This window comes from Mirounga angustirostris, unplaced genomic scaffold (assembly GCF_029215605.1).
Source record: "Mirounga angustirostris isolate CCGP_5_RB_7025 unplaced genomic scaffold, mMirAng1.0.hap1 SCAF_9, whole genome shotgun sequence".
NCBI classification, from domain to species: domain Eukaryota; kingdom Metazoa; phylum Chordata; class Mammalia; order Carnivora; family Phocidae; genus Mirounga; species Mirounga angustirostris.
The window spans coordinates 53,546,325-53,568,648 of record NW_026991717.1 but is presented as its reverse complement, the minus strand read 5'-3'; the positions used below and the strand labels follow the sequence as shown (position 1 = coordinate 53,568,648).

The following is a 22,324-nucleotide window of genomic DNA, read 5'->3' as shown; positions in this document are numbered from 1 at the left end:
TCCAGACCTACTTCATGCACAATGCCTTCCTGACCCTATTAGCTCACAGAGAACCCCACCATTCAGTTGTGCAAATTACCACTTAACGACAAGCATGGGGCACCAACACCAGCACCATCCGCAGGGCGGACATACCCAGGCTGATCACGCGGTCTTTTTGACTGAGTCTCAGAATCCATATTTTGAGTTTCAGGGGTCTTCTTTTTCACGTTTCATATCTTGGATATTGATATGTGTCTTACTGTCCCTGTTCCCAGGGGGGACTTGTGCTGTGGTTATCTTTATCTATATGCAAGCAGTTTGCACAACAGGAGCCGGAGATTTGGGAGAAAAGTCAAGGGCACTCGGAGAAATATTGCCTCACCAATGCCCTCAGCTGGCATAGAGAACAGAAGGGCACCGTGTGCGAAACACACAGACAACTCCAAGTCAAAGATGCTTCAGACGAGTAGTGCCCTGAATGTGAAGCAGCTTAGAACAACCAAAGTCAACTAATGTCTCTTCTTTTCCACTTTATGAATGAACAAGAGTAATATATGTTAAAAAACCCCCCACTATGTCTAAGTAAGTCCAAAAGGATCCTTCAATAAGTATAAAATTTCTAAGTAAAAAGAAAGCAGTCACTCACAGTTTAATTGGCATCACATTGTTCTTTCTTAAGAGCACATAAAAGAGCCTCTTACAATTGACGGTGTCTTAGATTTGATGAACTACTCCATGAAGTCACCAATTAGCTAGAGCTGACATCAGAAACCCACTGGCCATCTCTCTACAGTATGTACACGTATTATTACTCTTCCAGAGGAGAGTCAGGTTGCCCGAGGACGGAGACAGTGTCTCCCACAGCACCCAGCTCCGTTCTGGGCACAGGGATGAAATGGTGTCTTCTAGGTAAAATACCAGAGAAACAGTGCAGAAGAAGAAGGTAGTAAAATACAGTGCAAATTTATATTAAAAAGTAGTTTTCCTTTGAGAACTGAAGACCCTTCTAGGATCCATAGAGACTGTATCCAGTGCTCTGTGGCCACAGGGAAGTGACAGATAGGACAGGCAGAGTGGACACGTGGCCATACATGCCAGGTTCCGCAAGCCTCACCTGGCTGCCCCACCTCATGTTCCACGTGCTCTGCCCACCCTGGACTCATTCGCTCGGTGGAAAGTGATTAACACCCAGATGCTCAGGTCTCACGGACAGACTCAATAAACACTCCCACACAACTTAGACAAGGCTCATATGCATTCCCTCCACCCGCCTGCCCCCTCACAACGGGCCCCGCCTTGCTCCCTCAGGCCTGGGCCCTTCCAGGACAGTGTCTTCTGCTCTCAGGCTTCTAGCTGCTTTTCAGGCTGCCAGCTCTCTCTCTCAAGTCTGAAACCATAGAATGTTCAAGCAACTTTGCAGTCAAGTGACCCTGACATGGGCGGGATGTTCCCTTCAGTCAAGGTGCAAAGGAAACCAACAGCATGTCCTGACTCTTCTTCACCATGAGAAAGCGCAGACCTCCTGATTTATGCCCTCCAGAGTTTGTAGCAAAAAATACTTCTGCCCAGTCTGACCATCTGCTACGGTCACCAGACCTTTGTGTGAATGACCTTTGTTCCCCAAACATCAAATTCGTATTCCAGGGCACCTGGGTGGCTCAGTTGGTTAAGCTCTGCCTTCGGCTCAGGTCATGATCCCAGGGTCCTGGGATCGAGCCCCGCATTGGGCTCCCTGCTCCTTGGGGAGCCTGCTTCTCCCTCTGCCTCTGCCTCTCTCTCTCTCATGAATAAATAAAATCTTTAAAAAATTATTAAAAAATTCATACTCCAAAGACAAATATTTACAAGTATTGAGGATGCTCAGAAGACTGTGCTGTATGCTTAGGATTAAAAAAAAAAGTCAATCCCACAGAAGAAGCTTCAAGACTTAAATAGTGGCCCTGCACTAAAATAGGTGTATGCCTACTCAGGTTATTATTCTGATGGGAACAATGGAATCTAGATGGATCTTTTCTAGAATATATATATAAAAAAATGAGTCATTTCTTTGTAGATATAGCTCCTCCTAAAAGCTGCCTGAGAACGAGGTGCATTAAGAGGCTCTCTAGAAATGCAGCAAGCCCAGGCTGACACAGAAGCGACAGATCAAATGCATAGATGGCCACGAGAATGTACGCTCTGTGAGAGCCGGAACCTGTGTCTAAGCCCTACTGTGTGCCTGGTGCTTCACGCACTGGTGGCCCAGGGCAGGTACTGGGGGAGGAAGGGAGTGTGGGCTGGCTCTGCGCCAGGTGTTTCTTGCTTCTCACTCTAACTGGTGGCTGAAGCTGCCATTTTTATCAAGCCTTCCTTCTTAGTCTTTTCCCCTCCCAACACTCTTCTCTCGACCAGTAGCCGTCACACCTTTTGCTCATATATTCCCATAAGAATTTTGAAAAACTACGCACCTCCTTGCACCCGTGATGGCAAGTATTTTTCACCTTAAGGTTAAATAATTTGTTAATAGATATAATTTCTAGATATTATAAAGTATTTAAAAATTAGTCTGTTAAATCATTCTTTTAAATATGTCCAATATAACATAGCACTACGGTGATATAACACAAGCTCTTCTTTAAAAATTAGAAATGTTAGGGCGCCTGGGTGGCTCAGATAGTTAAGCGTCTGCCTTCGGCTCAGGTCATGTTTTCAGGGTCCTGAGATCGAGTTCCGCATCGGGCTCTCTGCTCCTTGGGAGTCTGCTTCTCCCTCTGCCTCTCTCTCTCTCTCTCTGTCTCTCATGAATAAATAAATAAAATCTTAAAAAATAAAAAAAATTTTAAAAAAATAAAAAAGAGATAAAAATTAGAAATGTTAGAGATGCCTGGGTGGCTCAGTGGGTTAAGTGTCTGCCTTCAGCTCAGGTCATGATCCCAGGGTCCTGGGATCGAGTTCCGCATTGGGCTCCCTGCTCAGCGGGGAACCTGCTTCTCCCTTTCCCTTTGCCTGCCACTCCCCCTGCTTGTACTCATTTTCTTTCTCTGTCAAATAAATAAAATCTTTAAAAAAAATTAGAAATGTTACATTGTTCTTTTCCCTCCCTTGAAATTGTATCTCTATTCCATGACACCCAGAGAATTTTAACTTAATATATTTTTATGCTTGAAAATGTTTTATTTGATCAATTCATCATAATTCTCTACAGCCAAAGGATGCATACAAATTGAAATTTAAATTAAAAGACGATTCCAGTGATCATAAATCTCCAAGTCTTAAAACATTTCTTCTAGAGTGAGTTATTTTGGGGTACAATATAAAATGTTAAAATGTTGTTGGGGCGCCTGGGTGGCTCAGTCGGCTAAACGTCTGCCTTCGGCTCGGGTCATGGTCCCAGCATCCTGGGATCCAGCTCCACATCGGGCTCCCTGCTCAGCGGGAAGCCTGCTTCTCCCTCTCCCACTCCCCCTGCTTGTGTTCCCTCTCTCGCTGTGTCTTTCTCTGTCAAATAAATAAATAAAATCTTTAAAAAATATATATTAAAATGTTGATAAACACTAAACATAAATAAATTTTTATTGGAGATGCACCTCCAAATGAGATGTGTAGGGGTGGGTTATGGCGTCTTGATTCAAAGAGGCACCATGAACACCAGAGCTTCACGTCCTCCCTGTGTCTGACCAGGAAGGTTCTGCACCCCAGGGTGATATATTTGTCTCAGTACGAATCTTCATGGGTGAGAACTCTGACTAAAAACAGTGGAAAGGAGAGAGGTCCAACCATGCTTTGACCTCAGGTTGTTTCTCAGGCAGGAAAGTGTAGAAAAGAGTATGTATTAAAGTGAGAGGAATTGGATCTATAATCAATTCCCTCCAAATCGTCCTCGTCTGCACATCACATGGGAGGTCTCTCGACTCTCGGCGGTTCGAACACTACATGGAATTCTCCTCTTCGGTGAGAGCAATAGAGTTCCAAGAGGTGATAAGAAGTCCTCTTTGGGGGTAAAGAGATTCTTGACCAAGTAAGTTTGGGAAATACTGGGTTAAGCAATTAGATTTCTTTTCCTGTGAGACTTTAAAACACTCCTTTAATACATTAAGGTGTTTTATCAACTCTCTGAGAGGGCTGGGTGTGGTAGGCAGAATAACAACCCCCCTCCCCCCACAAGATGTCCGTGTCTTAGTCTCTGGAACCTGTGAGTGTGACCCAGCAAAAGAGACTTTGCAGATGGGACTGAGTGTAAGGATTTGGGGATGGAGAAATTACCCTGGATCATCCAGTGAGCCTGATACAATCACAGGGGTCTTTCAAAGTGAAGGAGGGAGGCAGGAGAGAGTGGGCCAGAGAGGGGTCCATGACGGTGGAAGTAAAGGGTCAGAGTGATGTGATCGCTGGCTTTGGAGATGGAGGAGGGAGCCACCAGCCAAGGAATGTGGCTGGCTTCTAGAAGCTGAAAAAGGGAAGGAAACACAGTCTCCCCTAGGGCCTCCAGGAAGAATGCAGCCCTGAGGATAACACTGATTTTTAGCCCTGTGAAACCCACTTAGGCTTTCTGATCTCTAGAGGTGTAAGAGGATACATCTGTGTTGTTGGAAGCCACTAAGTCTGTGGTAATCTGCTTTGTAATAGCAAAAATAATTCAGGTGGATGGACGTGATGTAGCATTTCCCAAGTTTATCTGGTCAGAAATTCTTTTTGTCTTTTGAGTAGAGTGACCAACTGCCCTGGTTTGCCAGGATTGAGGGGTTTCCCATATAGCTGACTTTCAGTGCTAGAACTAGGTAAGTGGCAGGCACATTGGGACAAGTGGGTCACCCTATTCCGAAGCCACCAGTGGGGCATATATCACTGAGTTAAACACTGAAGAACAGAGAAGTAATAAAGAAAAATTTCAGAGGATGGCAGAAAATCATACATGCTTGCCATTCAAGATGCTATCATCTCAGCAGGTAAGTTGTACACTCGTGTTGCCACATTTACCAATTTACCGCCCCTCTCTACTTGCTTTTTATTCCTGTAATTAAACTTAACCCTTTTTTGCTCATTTTGGGCAAAGTCCCTTTTGTCCTTTGGTTGCTCTGCAGTTATTGAACAGTTCCTATTAGTCTGGCTCTATATGAAGTGCTATGGGGGAAATCCCCCCAAAATATCCATTTGGGTCCCGCTCTGAATATGGTCCTGCAGGAACAGGAGACACAGACAAGAGAAACAAAATTCAGAAACATGCGAAATAGCCCAAAACGGCTTGAGTGAGAAGAGCTGGGGACAGCTAAAGGCAGACTTGAATGTGGATAGATGGGGGTGGCTACCATGTTACAAAGTGGCTTCTAAAGCCAAAGATACAGGCCGGTAATTTTCCCCTAATCACAAAGGCTGGTTTTCCTGCTAAGTTTTCAGCCATCTCTATTGTGTAAGAATGTGTTATTTACCTATAAGGGGATTTAGGATACAGCCCTCCAGGGTGAGGGCTCAGGAGGGTCACAGGTGTAGCATCTCTGAAGCCCAAAATATCAAGAGTCTACAGCAGGGGAACCCAAGTGCTACGGATCACCAAAATTACCAAGAAAGCTTTAAGAAACAACAACAACAAACAAGTAGATTCTCCCACTCTACCCCAGACTGCCAGTATGAAAATCTTCAGGACATGGATCCGACTGAACACTCGTCCTGCTAGGTGCTCTGGGAGAGAAGGGTCTGTGGGTAGTTACGACGAGCTTGTGGATGACCACAGATTATGGTTGGCTCTTGAGGCTTTGCTGTACCGGGTAGCTTATTAAAGTCTTTGAGATGTCCCACCGTAAAGACACCTGTGTAGTTTTGTTTAGTCTACCCACTTCTCAAACTTACTGAGCCTTACAAAATTTGTACACACACACACAATCATCTTGCGGTATATATTATGAGAAATGCTGGGATAGGATTGAGAGAAATAAAATTAAGACACTCTGGTCAACTTTTAAAACTCCCAGGGATCTGCTGGGCAGGAGTGAGGAGAACCAACGTCTCCAACATGTGTGCATGATTAAAGGGAGGGTGTGTAACAATGAGAGAGAGCCAGAGGGGCAGTCCTATTCAGAAGACTTTTGCACAGAGAAATCTTGGGCCTGCTTCCTTCCATCCGTTCTTCTCTCTCAACCTTCTGCAGGGGGACTATGTGCTCACGATCTATCAGGGAGGAACAGTGCTGGCTGAGAGGAAGAATGCGAGTTTTGGGAGCCAAGGTCAGGAGTGTACTTGGATATTTGGGGAAACAGGCCTAACTGGTGGACACATATTTGTTTTGGGAAAACACCAAGAGGTCCAGGTTAGGTCTTGGCAAAAACTGTCCCCTTGTTGCCGTGTACAAGCCTTTGGAAGGCTGTTTTGGCCAGGGATAATTCTCTTAACCGTGTTCGTACAAAAGTTCCCATTCCCCAGCCACGAAAGCTAATGAGTTGTTTACAACACCTCAGAATCTCTGAGAATGGAGATAAGAATGTGATGATGCAGCTACTACATAGCTCCCCTGACCAGTACCAAGAGACAAGACGGAGGGAGCTGTGAAACTGATCGCCGTAGCATAAACAGGGGCTTTCTTACACCAAGACTGATGGAGAAGCTCAAGTGAGAGCAATGTGAGGTCAGTGCTCTGCGAATAAGCCCTCTTGGAATGTTTACAAGGAAAAGAAAAGTACCAGAGCTATGTTGGGAGACTGGCATGACAATGGTAGCCAACTAGTTTGGAGAGAGAAAGCAAAAGATAAGCGGGTCCTTCACTAAACGGAAAAGTGCTGGGGCCAGCCTCAGTTGATGTTTCTATAAATGATGTTCGGCCGTAGTACAAGGGATGTTTCCACATTTCTAGACAACACTAAGCTCTCCCAGGTGGTGAAATGCCAAACTGGTGGTGATACACAGCAGGAAGATCTTACCGAGCTGGCAGAGTGGGCGGAAAAGAGGCAGGTGAGCTCTAGCGTGGTAAGAGCAGGTAGTACACGTTGGGAAAAAGAAAGCAAATGCTGGTCATGAGGGATGAAGCGCTCTGAGCATCTGCCCAGGATGTGCTGAAGTACAGAGGGGCTGGGGACAGACTCCACCCTTCTCTTCCTACTCTCGGGGCTCTGTAACTTCTCTGCTTCCAGTTAAGGAGCGTGCGGAAGGCTTGAACGCGAGTGTGGATGGCTGTGTCAAAATAATAAAATTGGGAATCGGAGGGGTGGACGAACCATGAGAGACGATGGACTCTGAAAAACAAACTGAGGGTTCTAGAGGGGAGGGGGGTGGGAGGATGGGTTAGCCTGGTGGTGGGTATTGAGGAGGGCACATTCTGCATGGAGCACTGGGTGTTATGCACAAACAATGAATCATGGAACACTTCATCTAGAACTAATGATGTAATGTATGGGGATTAACATAAGAATAAAAAAAATAAAAATAAAATTGGAAATTATCTGTCTTAGCCAGTGGTACACACAGGATCACGTCACTTCTGTAAACAGCCTAAGATGATGATGGCAAGGAAGAGAGTCAGCTAAAAGTGGGAAGTAGAAGTTAGGAGTGGAGACGGTACCCAGAGCCAAACACCGTCTGTCAGGGGCGCCTGGGTGGCTCAGTCGTTAAGCGTCTGCCTTCGGCTCAGGTCATGATCCCAGGGTCCTGGGATCGAGCCCCGCATCGGGCTCCCTGCTCCGCGGGAAGCCTGCTTCTCCCTCTCCTCCTCCCCCTACTTGTGTTCCCTCTCTCGCTGTGTCTCTCTCTGTCAAATAAATACATAAAATCTTTAAAAACAACAACGAAAAAAACACCATCTGTCAAAGCAGGAGACCCAGTGTCCAAGGAACGTGGGAGGGGCAAGACCCCGAGCAGAGGGCGATCAGTGGTAGTCCAAATTTCTGGCACGCAATCACTTATACGTGACTGCTGGGGAAAAAGTTCAAGGAAGCCTCCTTCAGATGCAGCAGCCTCACAAACTACTGGAACTTTCATGATGAGCACCTTTCTGTCCACCTGCACACGCACCCAGCAAAGCTGACTGCACTGGTCATGTCCCTCGGGCTCCCCCCTTCACTACTGATAAGGGGCCAGGAGCCGGTGGGGAGACTGATAGTGTCTCCCCTCCCTGCCTGCTTCCTTGTCTGTCCTGTGTGTGAACGGTGAGGAAGGGGTTGGCTCTGGGGGTGAGGTGGTCTGCAGGATGGGACAAAATACCTTCTAGAGAAGACACTGCCTCTGCTTCAGTTCCTGTTTGTCCCCATGTAGCTACAGGGACAAACTATTAAGCAACCTTAAGTAGTGCTTTGAAATGCGAACCTAACAGAGTTATGGTTTCCAGAAAGACTACTAATTGAGTTGTTGCATCTCCAGTGGAGTCTAACTAGAAACCGCTGTCCTGCCCTTGGATAAAGCTGTGGCTTCTCTACTGCTGGAATAGTAAAAACATGGCACTGGAGGAGGTACAGTGAAACAAGATCGTTGAGTGATGGTGGGGTCTTTGGGTTCGGGACAAGCAAAAACCTGGATCCTCCCCTCTCTCCACAGAGAAATGATCAAAGCTTGGGAGCCCATGAAAAAAAGCCTTTGTTGGTCTAGTCCCTTTCATACTTGAATGAGATGGCATTTTTGAGACTTAAAAAAGGTATTTTGGGATGTCTTAAAAGGCATCACAGTAAAACCTGGATGGCATGGGAGGGTTAGGAATGCATTTTGCTGACTGCAGGTCAGTCCAGCATATCCTTGAGCCTTCTTCGGGGCTGGGCCTCCCCCACCCCTCCGAAGAGAGCCACCTGCCTTGAGCGCATACCTCCTGGGCTCACCTCTGCGGCTGAGACCTGAGGTCCCCCCAATTTCCACTACTGCAGTAAGAAGCAAGCAGCTTGTGGGTCCTACAGGTGCAGTCACTGTGATGTGCTGGGCAGCAGCCTCTGCCAGGTAACACTGCATGGTGTGCAAAATGAAAGTACCAGAACCTCTGTTTCTGCCTCCTTGTTTTCTTAGGAGAGAAGTGAAGCTTTCCTAACTCTGAACATGCAGGCTGGCCGGGGGACCCACTGGCGGGTGGCATTCTGAGGGAACTGGGGAAAGTCCCCCACTCAGGGTTTGGTGGGTATTTAGTATCCCTCACTTGTTTATCCCCTTTCAAAAGTTTTGATATATTTCAGCATTTGTTTATGTGTGCTTGGTTAAACAGACTCAGTGATTATATCATTTAGTTTTAACTAAACCCTCAAAAAATGGACCAGTGATTTCAGAACATTCCTGCAAGCAGCCAAGCTGAGGACTGAAGATAATACACTAATCATACCAGCATAAGTGAACAGCAAGGAAATGGCAGAGCTGACGATTATCCTCCTCATCGTAAGAGCTTTTCCACAGCCAAATTATAAGGTAAAAGTAATGATCTAATCAGATTGACAAGAAATAGGCCATAAAAATTTCAAAAATTCTAATAAGATGATTTGAAACATTTTACTTGCCTTGAAATATTCCCCAAGGTATTAGGAAGCCATGGCAATTAGTAAGACAGTGAAATGCACTGTGATTTTGATTTTAGCTTGTCCTATGGGTGATGGGGAGGGGCACTCAGGAACAGCACGGATGACTGTTGGGGGGGGCAGGAATGAATCGAGGATGACATTGAATCCTTCTCCTAGCTTGGGAAACTGGGGGGCGGGGAGAAACGAAGGCACCACCAACTGAACGAGGCATCTAGGAGCTTGTGGGGTGGATGAATTCAGTCCTTAGCACGCCGAGTTCCAGGGGCTCTAGGCTAATCTGGGTGGAGAAGGTCACGGGAGCCTGTCCAGTAGGCACCTCACACCAACCTGTCCCACCCTGAGCTTCCCATTTTCTCACCCAAACTCTACCCCTTTGCATCAAGCAGGAGCCGGTGAAAAGACCCATCTTCCCTAAAGAATTTGTCAGTGGGGGATCCCGAGAGATAAACAGGTTCTTCCTTAAAAATTCAACTATCTAAAATTAGCTGGTTAAAATATAGTCTCTACTCACAGCTTGCTGGTAATCACTTCAGTCAGAGCCATACCGTGTCCCTCCGAGGGATTCTCTCTCCCCTCTTTGGGCCCACCACCAAACTGCCCTTCCTAGTAAATGAAAAATGAGGGTAAATGAAAAGTGAGAGGCAGGCTTGGGTATGGCAGGATTGGGAGGGAGGGTGGAAGGAAGAAGGACCAAGTTGCCAGACAAGCAAATGGGGAGTAAGTGGTGTCGCACTGGCCAATCTTTCTGCCTCCAGCTCAGGCTTGGTTGAAATCTTGCCTTTGGCCCAGGCCTGGGAGCAGGCACAGAGTTTGGGCTTTGCCCTTGGTGGCTGCTCAGTCCTCGAGAGTCATTCATCCAGTGGTTTAGAAATGATTTGATTGTTTTGGGGGGCCAAGCATGATGAATCTTCCCAGCTGTACTGGACATTTCAGGATGCTGTGCAAAGACATAGAAAAGCAATGGTAGTCAAAGTGGGACACTTCTTACAGGAGAGCTGATTCTGATTGTTGCAACACCTTGCACTGAATCATTACTCTTTTTTTTTTTTTTTAAGATTTGTTTGTCAGAGAGAGAGAGCGAGCGTGAGCACAAGCAAGGGAAGCCGCAGGCAGAGGGAGAAGCAGGCTCCCCGCTGAGCAAAGAGCCTGATGTGGAGACTTGATCCCAGGACCCTGGGATCATGACCTTAGCCAAAGGCAGACGCTTAACCTACTGAGCCATCCAGGTGTCTCGAATAATTACTCTTTAAAAACAGCATTTGATCATCTTTAAGGAGAAGACCAAGGTTTTTTTGTTTTTGTTTTTTTCATTTCAAAAAATTCCTGGAAAAAAACCCAAAACCCAAAACCCAAAAAAACCCTAAAAATTCCTGGGCCTTGAAATAACTTACTGTTCCAAGTAAGGTGAAGAGAGATTGGCAGGGTCAGCTATAAGTAAGACCTACTCTCATTATCTCATTTTGTCTTAGACCCCTCCAATCAACCCCTCCATCAGCACTGAGCAACTAGTTAATTAATAATCATGTCACAGATACTATTAACTACTGAGCACAGATTATATACCTGGGGTGGTGGATACCATGTATTTCATCTTCACAAGAGTTCTTCAAGAGAGGGATGGTGAGTCTCGTTTTACAGATGAGGAATCTGAGCCATAGCAGATTTAAGTAATTCACTCAAAGCTAGGGGCTAGTAAGCCGCACAACTGCAGCGGGGCCCAAGTTCAAATCAACTCCAGACAAAGCCCGCCATCTTCGCCTTCTGGCATCTGCTTTCAGAAAATCAGCCTTGGCTCCTGAATATCTGTGATTTCTCACTTATTTGGGACATTAAATAGGCTTCAATTTAAATCCCCATCTAGCGAGGAGATTTACGCTCTTTTTTTTTTTAAATACAAAAAAATCCATTCTTACTATGTGATAGGACAATGCCACGTATTCATCAAAAATTGAAGATAGATGTCGCTTTCATTTTTAGAGGGAATTCTATATATTTCAACAGAGTTACAGATGGATTTTGTTTTTCCTGTTGATTTACAGCTAGCTCTGAAAAGTGAATGAGCGATGATTTTACTTACCAGAGCTAACTGAGGCAGATACGTGTGAAGTCAGTGGGGGCTGAATCATCTCCAACTCCACAGGTTAATTTTGGAGATCTGAGAGAGATTTTTGTCTTACTGCAGTAGAAGAGCAACCATCACCAAACACAATGTCTACTTACATGATTTTGTGAAACAAAGCTTATTCATCCCCTCCCCCCCTCCCTTGCGTCTAATAAGTAACTGGTGTCTCTCTGGATGGTAGATCACATCCAGGCATAATAATAGAGTCCCCTTCTGCACTGCTTTATGCACACGACCTCATCATACCCTTGCGACAACTCTATGAGCACGCACTAACCATCATCAGCAGCAGCAATGGCATTTGACGTCTTCCATCCAAGGGATCCACAGGAGAGAGATTAAATAGCTTGTGTGAAGTCACCATTCAGGAAGCGGCAGAGATGGGTTCACACACAGAAGAGGGCCCCAGAGTCCCGCGCTTCAACCCGCCATACTAAACTGCCATTCGAGGTGACAGCCATCAATTAGTTTTTTGGTTTTTTTTTTTTAAGATTTTATTTATTTATTTGAGAGAGAGAGAATGAGAGACAGCACGAGAGGGAAGAGGGTCAGAGGGAGACGCAGACCCCCCGCTGAGCAGGGAGCCCAATGCGGGACTCGATCCCGGGACTCCAGGATCATGACCTGAGCCGAAGGCAGTCGCTTAACCAACTGAGCCACCCAGGCGCCCCAGAGCAATACTTTTAAAGCTATAAAATAAAAGGCAGAGTATTATAAAGGAAACTATTGCTAAAGCACTTATCAAAATATCAAAAGAATTTATATGTGCTTTAAAGAAAACCTAACGCATTAAAGATCTAGCAGCAGATCTAATAGCTACCATAATTTTGAAGTAGTAATGAGCATAAACAGTATTTCAAGGTATAGGCAACACCTGTGATACAAGAAAACACCTGTGATTTTTTTAAGATTTTTATTTATTTATTTGAGAGAGAGCGAATACGAGAGAGAGAGAGAGCATGCACGAGAGCACAAGCAGGGTGGAGGGGCAGAGGGAGAAGCAGACCCCCCGCTGAGCCGGGAGCCCGATGTGGGACTCGATCCCAGGACTCCAGGATCATGACCTGAGCTGAAGGCAGTTGCTTAACCAACTGAGCCACCCAGGCGCCCAGCCATCAATTAGTTTAAAGGTGTTTTGAATTACTGCCCACTTGAAAATGGAAATGGTTCTCCCCCCCCTCAGAAACATTAATTTTTTAAAATTAATAGACAGAACAGAAGATAATCTAACAAACTCTACTCGTTTGGCCACTGCCCAGATGGGACAAATCTCAGTATTTTGTCCTCGGAGAAAGAGCGAGGTAAAAAGCCCTCTTTGTTTTCAGCTCCCTCTTTCCCCTTCTATCTCCCCAGATCTAAATGCACTTCGGAAGCTGATGTGTCTTCGTCTCCTCCACATTTTTATAGTTTTGCCTCACAAGGAAACATGCATCACCAGTATATGGTTTAGAGTGTTTTTAAACTTCAGATAAGGGTGTCGTACTACACAGATTTTTCTGCAACACTTCATTCAATATCATGCTCTCTAGATTTATCGAATTTAGTCATTTAGTTGCTTATGTGAATATATGATGTCTCTATGTTTTCTGATGATGGACATTTAAGTTCTTTCCCCTTTCTGCAAGCAATAAAGTCCACAGACCTGTCTCTCTGTGCACACACGTGACAGTCTCCTGGGTTCTACATCTAGAACGCGCCTGCCAGCTCCTGGGCCGGAGGCTACTGGTTGCTTTGCAGCAAGACAGCACTAATTTTCACTCTCACCAGCAGCCTATGAGTGCCTGCAGTTCCATTTCCTCATCAACACCTCAAATAGGCTGCCTTTTAATTTTCTGCCAATCTGATAGGTACAAAATAGTATCTTGTTTTAATAGATCTTTCTCTGCTAGTGACATTCAATGTATTTTTGTGTATATTGAACATTCAGGTCTTTCCTCTGTGAATTTCATAGAATTTACTAACTCCTCTCCCCGACCCCTCCCCTGCCATTGGACTGGACGTCTTTTTCTGGCTATTTTGTAGGAACTTTTTTTTTTTTTCTAAGATTTTATTTATTTGAGAGAGAGCAAGCGAGCGAGCACAAGCAGGGGGAGAGGGAGAAGCAGACTCCCCACTGAGCAGGGAGCCCGACGTGGGGCTCGATTCCAGGACCCTGAGATCATGACCTGAGCTGAAGGCAGATGCTCAATTGACTGAGCCACCCAGGCGCCCCTGCAGGAGCCTTTAATATGCTGTGGATTCTAATCCTCTGCTGATCACATGAGTTGCAACTATCTCCTTCCAGTCTGTAGCATTACCTTTTCACTTTATTTGTGGTGTCTTTAGACCTACGGAAGTTAAAATTTTTAACATAGTCAAATTTATCAATGTTTTCCTTTATTGTTAAGTGGGTTTTGTATCTCATTTTAAGAAATCATTTCCTGCCATGAGGTGAGAAGTGAGTCTCATATATTTTCCAGAAGTTTTAAGGTTTTGTTTCCCACATTTAGATCATTAATCCGTTTGGCATTTATTTGTGCATATTGCATGAGGTACTTTTTCTCCTCACAGTTTGTTCAATTTATTGAATAGTCCATCCTTGTCCCACTGACCTGTTAGGTAGGCCACCTTTTTCTAATCAAATTTCCAAATTGCGCAGGTCTGTGTCTCTTACTCTGTTCTACTGAACTATTTCGGTACTGGCACCACACTGTATTAACTACTATAACTCAGAGTAAGTCTTGATAGGCCGTAGGGAAGATCCCTGCCACCATTTTAGTCTTCCTAGAAATGGTCTTGACTGTTCTTGCCTTTGCTCTTCCATATGAATTTTAAGATCTTTTGACCAAATGCCATGAACACCCTGTATTAATCCAGAGCAAACAGGTATCTTTATGATATCAAGCCTCCCATCCATTAGCATGATACATCTCTCCATTTAGTCCGATCTTCTGTGTCCTTCGATAATGCTTTAAGAGTCATTTCCATGAAACTCTTATATATCTTTCATTAGATTTACTTCTAGGTACCATAGTGTTTTGGTTGCTACTGCAAGTATAATTTTTTTCTATTATAGTTCCTAAATGGTTATTCGTGATATATAGGAACCCAACTGATTCATGTATCTCCAACTGAGAAATTTTGTGAGTTCTGTAACTAGTTCTAATTGATTTTATGTAGCATCTCTCAGATTTTTTTACTTGGACAACTACACTGCCTCACAAAATGATCTTTTTCTACCTCCCATTTCTTTTTCTTGCCTTGTATGCTGAATCGTAAGGGTGCTATTTGATATCCTGTCTTGTTCTCGACTAACAGAATGGCCTCTAAAATCCTCCCTGCCCCCCACCCTGGCCACATATGATCTCTGCTGTGGGTTTTTGATGGATACCACTTATCAAAGTAAAGAATCTTCCATCTGCTCCTGTTTTGCTAATAAGGCTTTGTTTGAAGGTAGAAATGTGTATCTAATTTTATCAAATACTTTCTTTGTACCTCTGAAGATCACCATATGGTTTATCCCTTTTAATATGTGAATTTAACCAATTATTAAATGACTTTCTGATTTAAATCATCATTGCTTTCCCACAATAAGCCCCACTTCATCATAATGCATATTACATATGTACATTATATATATTATAGTGTATAAGTATGTATGAATATACACATATATAATATACAGAGAAATTCCATAGTAAGTATTGTATTTAGCATTTTGCAACTATGCTCAAAGGTGAGATTGGCCTATAATTTTTCCTAGTACAGTCCCTGTCTGATTTTGATGTTCGAGTAAACTAGCCTCATGAAATGGATTGTGTAGCCTTCTTTTTTTTTTTTTTAAGATTTTATTTATTTATTTGACAGAGAGAGAGCACAAGTAAGCAGAGTGGCAGGCAGAGGGAGAGGGAGAAGCAGGCTCTCTGATGAGCAGGGAGCCCGATGCGGGGCTCGATCCCAGGACCCTGGGATCATGACCTGAGCCGAAGGCAGACGCTTAATGACTGAGCCACCCAGGCACCCCGCCTTCTTGTTTTTTAAAGGTTTAGTAAAACTCACCCATAAGGCCACTTGTGACAAGTGTTGTATTTTGAGACCGGAGATGAGTGGAGAATCAATTTTTTTAATGTTTATTCATGTGTAGAAGAGCAATAATCCCCCCAAATCAACACATACTTACGATTCTTTTTTAAACAACTATTTTAGGCTCTCTAGATTTTTCTTTTCTTTCCCTAGAGCACCCACAAAGTAGGTAGCTGCTGTGAATGATAGATCACTCTCAGGAATAAAGTGATAAACACCATCCACTGGTGTAATTTTCAATACTATTCTCCTTGTTTTATTTTAAGAAGGGAGACCAAGTATCTATTTCTCAAAATATTTTCTTTAACTATTTCATTACAAAAAATGATTAATAAGGGGCGCCTGGGTGGCTCAGTTGGTTAAGCGACTGCCTTCGGCTCAGGTCATGATCCTGGAGTCCAGGGATCGAGTCCCGCATCGGGCTCCCTGCTCGGCAGGGAGTCTGCTTCTCCCTCTGACCCTCCCCCCTCTCATGCTCTCTCTATCTCATTCTCTCTCAAATGAATAAATAAAATCTTTAAAAAAATGATTAATAAGTATTGAGAAAAGTCAGAAAAGATGCATACACCAAAGGAAGAAAAGGAGTCCCCCACAACCCCACCATGCATCACAGTCACCATGTATATATTCTACCAAACATTCTCCCAGGCATATGCCCTTTCCCATTCACAGATACATGATCAACAAACACTATATTCTAATCTACGGAAAATAACAAATAACCCAGCAGCAGGCTGCGTGATGGGGGAAAGGGTGTCCAAAGGGGTCCACTGGCATATAGCAGGATTCCCTTCTATTGCCCCTTCCTAAGCCAGGAGGTGGCAGGAGACACCAAGGAGGAGCCCCATACACAGACCCCCTGGCTCTGTCCACCTCATCCCAGCCCTCCCATCAGATGCCTGCTTGTTGAATGTTAGAGGACATGCTGAAATCAGACGCCACAGGGCGGCTCATCCCTTCACACGGATGGCTCTGCCCTAGTGCAGCTGGCTGAAGACAGGAAGGTGACAGGAAGGTGACAGCCAAGCATCCCAGAAATCCAGTCGGCTCTCCCTGGGGCTGGTACATTGGCCCCTTGTACCCACAGCTGAATGCAATGATCCCTGCCCAGGTGGCAGAAGCGCAGTGACGGTTTGCCCCGGCTGAAGACCCCTCTCTCCTTGTGCCCTGGGCTAGCACTCACATCCTTCCAGGGAGGGGGGCCCTCGCACCCAAGTCCAGCTTAGTCCTTTTCCAGTGCTGCACTGCGATCGGCACTGAGTTACTCCAGGACTGATGCTCAGAGGACTCGTGGATCCTCACAACGAGGGCAGCGTCTGCCATGTACAAGCTGCTCAATAAATGTCTGTAAATGAATAACCGGATGAATGATGTGCAGTGTGCTTTCTCATTCTTTGAGGCCCAGATTCTATCGGTTCAGGGTACACACTGGCACGACGTGCAGACGCACGGAGTACCTGCTGAACGGAATGCACTCAAGCACCTTCTGAACTCAGCACGAGGCCCACGCCCTGCCTTTCCCAGGCAGTCACCTGCGCGGCCCAGCTGGGTTCTGCCTGTCTGCACCCCTACACGCAGCAGCGTCCCCTGGGTGCCCCCTGTGCCACCCCCACACCCCCCGTGTTCACTCCAGCAGGAGCCCTCCCTCCGTGGCAGCAGCACCCACCTTCCCGCCACCCCCGGAGCCTCCCATTCACGTCCCTTCACGCTCACCCGTTGTTTTAACACCCAGGAGCTGCTGGGGATCAGAATAGCACAGGCCACGTCTGTCTCTCTGGCTGATCCCCTCTGTCTGCTGGTGGTTCCCAAACTGTTCACTGTGGCAGGCGCTGAAACCCCAGGCTCAGGCCAGCAGACTGCTAACAAGGACACCGGTAGGATGCTGCATTCAGAGCCATGGGACGATGCCAGCTTGGTAATATGTGAAATTAGTAAACAGACTGATGTAATAAAAATGTCAGCCTTTGGAATTCTTCAATTTTTGGAGTGTAGATATAAAACCTGAGACATTAAAAAAAATCAGGCAATAAAACGGAACACATTCCAGTCTATACTGGAAAAAAAAAATAAACAAAATATGGCCTGAGATAGTGGGTATGTAAGCCTAAAGGAATGAGGCTCTTGGAAGGTGCTGTGATTAGATTAATACAGCTTAGTGAGTTAAAAAAACAAAAACAAAAACCAGTAGCTGTACTAGAGAGGTTGGAACACACGAGGGAGAAGAAACCAGAAGGTACTTCTGGATGGGAGATGATTTGGCAGACAGCACTGCGCCTTGCTCAATGTTCTACTTAATTTTTTTTTTTAGTGAAATACAAATTTTGTACAATGACATTTTTGGATTTCAGTCAATTTGAAAGTGGAACAACAGGAAAGGGGCACATGTAATATATAGCTAATAATACCCCTTACATATATTCTGTAGTAATTGTTTTTTTTTTTTTTGGTCCATGGATTTGAGATCTAAGTCATAAGTCAGGCCACATTTTGGATATCCACTGGTGCCATAGTAATTTCTGGCCCCGGGGAATGGTGGTGTTGGGGAATGGAGTTTGCAGATGGGAGGTGAGACGGCAGATCTCTCATTCACCTGCGAGGCCCCTGAGGTTGGACTCCCGAGCTCGGCCGGGACCCCTCCTCAGACAGAACCACTGTGAGCCAAGAGGGTCCCACTCATCACTCAGGAACCAAACAAGCTGTGGAGACTCGTGTTCCTGGAAGTCACACATAAACGTGTCTTTCTCTGAGACTTCCTTTCTAAATTAAACGTTCTCCACACTTGTCCTAAGGCAGTAAATGTCTCTAAATTATTTACACATCATGGTAATAGAAGGAAGCACCACCACAAGGTTTTACCATTTCAGATCAAGTCATCTGGTGCGGTCACCTCCAGATGCTGATAATGGCTGTCCTGTGGAGTCGGGATGCAGAGCTATGGCCAAGGAGTCGCTCCCCCACACAGGGGAAACTGTTCCTGCGTCCAGCCTCTGTGTAGGCAGCAGGGTGTGGAGGACAGAGCCCCACCCCCAGGCTGCCCCCAGGCCCCCAGTGGGCTCACTGTGTATCATGGGCCCAAGTCTTCACCTTCCTGGTTTCTCGGTCTGTTAAATAGGGGAGCTGGACTCGATGAATCTGCTAATTTTAAATTAACTTCTTCAGAATCAGAAAGTAAGTTTTTAAGTCCATTAAAGAACAGCACTGAGCATACATGAGATATGAGCTGATACCCGCAGGATGGATTACCAGGCTTCCTTCTCTCACACCGATTCCCTCCAACCACCAAACTCTCTCCCAGCTCTGCAACTGTCCGTTTCAGCCGCGGAATGCCTCCTCTCTTCCCTCCTTGAAAAACCTGGGGCACTGACCTTGGAGCCTCCAGCTTTCTTTTTCTGTGGCCTCCCTCCAAAATGCCCCCTCCACCAATTTCCTGGGGCCCTTGCATCCTCCATCAGACCACAGCCTGTGCTCACCACAGAGCAGGCGGTCAGCAGACTCTCCCCAAGGCCTCTGCCTGTGCTGGCCTCAGCGCCCACAGACCAAGCCATAGACTGCCAGCCCCAGCAGGCCGCCCTGCGCTGACACAGCTGCCGATGGGAGCTGTGCCCAAACCCCCAGGGTCAGCTCTTCCTGCGAGGCCTCACATCTCGGTCATCCCACCTTTCTGCCCAAAGAGAAAGCGGCTCATCCTTGCTCCAGTCCCACAGGCTTTACTCTATGCATCTTCTACCTGGATGCAAACATACCCTGCTGCTCTCCCTTCCACCCCTCCCCTGAACACTCCTATCCAGAACAACCCTCCCCCCAGATAGGGCCTATTTAAGGACCTCCCACCTGGCTTCACTGGTTTGTCCACTGCAAATTCCAGGAGCAGGGACCTGCACTGCTGTGTCCACAGTCGTGTCTCTGGCACATAGTAGGAGCTCAAATGAATTTAAACTTCAAAAAACCAGTACTGACAAGTCAGTCCCGGAAGCGACGTCGCGGGGGAAAGACAAGGACAGACTCTCATGGCATGCCGCCTTGCTGAGCCAAGGATCTATGTTCTGTTAGCCTCTCCAGCTTCATCCTCTACTGCCGGCCACCCCCTGGTCTCCCCTGTACCGGGCGCTATCATTCCTGGGGTCCTCTCTGTGCTTCTGCACATCCTGTTCCCTGGTGCTTGGACATCTGCACCTCCCTCACCCCCTCTCTCCTGATTCCTATCCAGCCTGCAAGGCTCCACGGAAGGACTTCTGACCTCTGAGCACGCGTCCCTGCAACCGCATTTCCCTCTGGTATACTCATCACAGCGCAGAGCCATCATACACCAGCTGGATGAGTGACGTCATGTACTGCCATCTGTAAGCCACTGGGCGGCAGGAATCATTCCTGTATTCATCCCCAAGGCTCCAGCCAGGGATTGAAACGCAGAGAATGTTCATTGCGTGAATAAATGGCTATCAGTCTTGACATTTCACTGAAATGGCTTCGCACTTACGTCAGAAGCAATAACAATAATCAGAACCAGCATGGCCCCAGGGACACTGAAGCCTGCCTCCTCCAGCCAGGGGCCTGAGGTCATCCCCACTGCGCCTCCTTCCCACCTGGGCATGCTTGCCAGGACATCACTCCTCGGGCTCACCAGTCACGTTTCCTTTTTGTTTTGTTATTTTAGAAATCTATTTTCAAAGTGATATGGGTACATTATTTTAAAAGTCAAGTCATTCTAGGGCTTATCCAAAATGCAGCATCCTCTGGCCCACTTTGGATGCTTGCTCTTCATGGCAAAATACTTCAAACTCTTCTAGCTGTTTCAACTAATAATTACCTTATAAAATTTAAATTACATGTTATACTGTTAGTCCTCGACTTTACTTGCTTTTAACTTCCTATTACGGAAGGCAAGAAATTAGCTCTCTTCCCATTCATTTCTCCTTCCACCTTCCCATTTAGTTCTATTATAATATTTGGTTAGATCAAACATCAGTGATTTACACTACCATGACTTGGATACCATTCGTAGCTGACTCATGTATGCTCTATCACTTCCATGACTGCATTTCCTTTCTTATTCATCTCGCTTTCTCAGGAGTTAAACACTGCCTTGTTTCTCTTTCAGTTAGTTTTCTACCTACCTAGCACTAATTCACTCCCAAAGTTCCTAGCAGAATACAACGTTCTCAATGGGTTCAGACACATCAACTCATCTTTTCTTTTAATTTTCTTTCTTGGAGATTCCTCTGGGAGCTCTCTCTGTGCACTGGCTCAAATCCGGGCTCCTCTCCCTCTAAGCCCGTGCTAGGCTGCCACCCTGCTTCTCCCTCCATCCTTCCTCCCTTCTCTCCTGTGTCCATCTCATGGCTTCTTCTTTCTGAACCTACACCCCATTTCAGTGGAACACTTTGAGTAGCACAGACATCAGCAAACTACCTGAAAGAGCCCAAAATAAAGGGCCTAAAGGCAAAATATATGTGGGTACTTATAGAACCATTTAAATGTAACCATTAAATAAAAGAGTAAATGTGCTCGTGGGCCATCCAAAAACAGGCGGCTGGCTGCACCTGGTCTGGGGGCCTCAGCTGGATGACTCCTGATCTAGCAGCCCCTAAGGAAGGGAACAGGGTAGGGTAATTTTCTGGAGACCGAATGTGTCTTACAATGACTTTATTCCACCCACACGCTCGACTGATGATTTGACGGTGTTCAGTACTCTACCTGGGAAATCCTTCCCCTTGAGAATTTAAAGGCATTGTACCACTGTTGTTTAGCTCTTGGTGTTGCTGCTTGGAAAACTAGCCCATTGGTAAAAGGGCCTGGTTATCTTCTCTGGAAGCTTTAAGATCTTTGCTTCCTGACCAGTCATGGCCACAGGTCTCGGAGTTTCCCCTGCCTTCGTCCCTTTAATGCCCAGGAGGGCTTGGTGAGGTGAGTGGGGGGCCCAGGCAGAGGAAATGGAGAGAAGCACCTGGGTAGGAGAGGCTGCAGGGAAGGGGAGCATCAAGGATGAGGCAGAGATTTGGGGCCCAGGAGACAGGACAGAAGGGGAGAGGAGAGGGGGAGGACTTGCTTCTGGGCAGGAGGTAAGAGGTCAGGAGGCCCCTGCTGGGGAGCCAGCTTTTCTCCAAGTGTTGGACTCTTTAAGAGGGACCACCCTCCAGGTGAACAGACCCAAGAAGGCTGGGCAGCCATGACTGACAGGACCGCCGCCAGCCTAGCAACTCAAGAGAATGGCCCTTCTTGTGACCCCTGTCCCTCTGGCCTCCCTGCCACATGACCTGACCTCCTTATGTCCAGACCAGCTGCCCTTTGTCCTTGCCGGCCTCCAGCCTGCCTTAAGACAGTCTTGGCCCCTAATTATCAACCATCTTCAGACTTTGCTCAGACTCCAGTTACTCTCATTGGGTTATGACAATTTGGCAGAGCTCTTTTTATGTGGAGATTTTTTTTTCTTTTTTAACAAAAATGAAACAAACAAAACCCAAGGATGGTTGGAACGAGACATCTTCATCCCACCCATGAGCCTCAGTCCATCACTGACCTCCCTCCTGGGGTGAATGGAAAGCCCGGGGTGGGGTATTTGATGACAGCCTTCTGGAGATAACACCTGGGTGCTTACTACAAGTGCTGGTCTTAGGATGTATCTATCATCCATCATTCTTGGCATAAATGCCTACTTTCTCTAAGAATTCACTCTTATCTTGATTATTCTGCCTTTCCTATTTTCTGATCT

The 22,324-nt window shown here is 46.0% G+C and overlaps 1 protein-coding gene across 2 annotated transcripts in view; it reads right to left on the bottom strand.

Annotated features, from left to right (window-relative positions):
* Positions 1 to 22,324, bottom strand: part of TNFAIP8L3 (TNF alpha induced protein 8 like 3) — a 42,902-nt gene that overhangs the window by 7,214 nt on the left and 13,364 nt on the right. Inside the window, exon 2 of one of the 2 annotated variants that reach the window (XM_064570479.1) lies at positions 11,509 to 11,586. The exons of the other annotated variant lie outside the window; for it this stretch is intronic. Within the exon in view, the coding sequence (XP_064426549.1) occupies positions 11,509 to 11,557 (49 nt within the window). The 5' untranslated portion in view covers positions 11,558 to 11,586. The remainder of the gene's footprint in view (positions 1 to 11,508; positions 11,587 to 22,324) is intronic. 2 annotated transcript variants of the gene reach the window in all.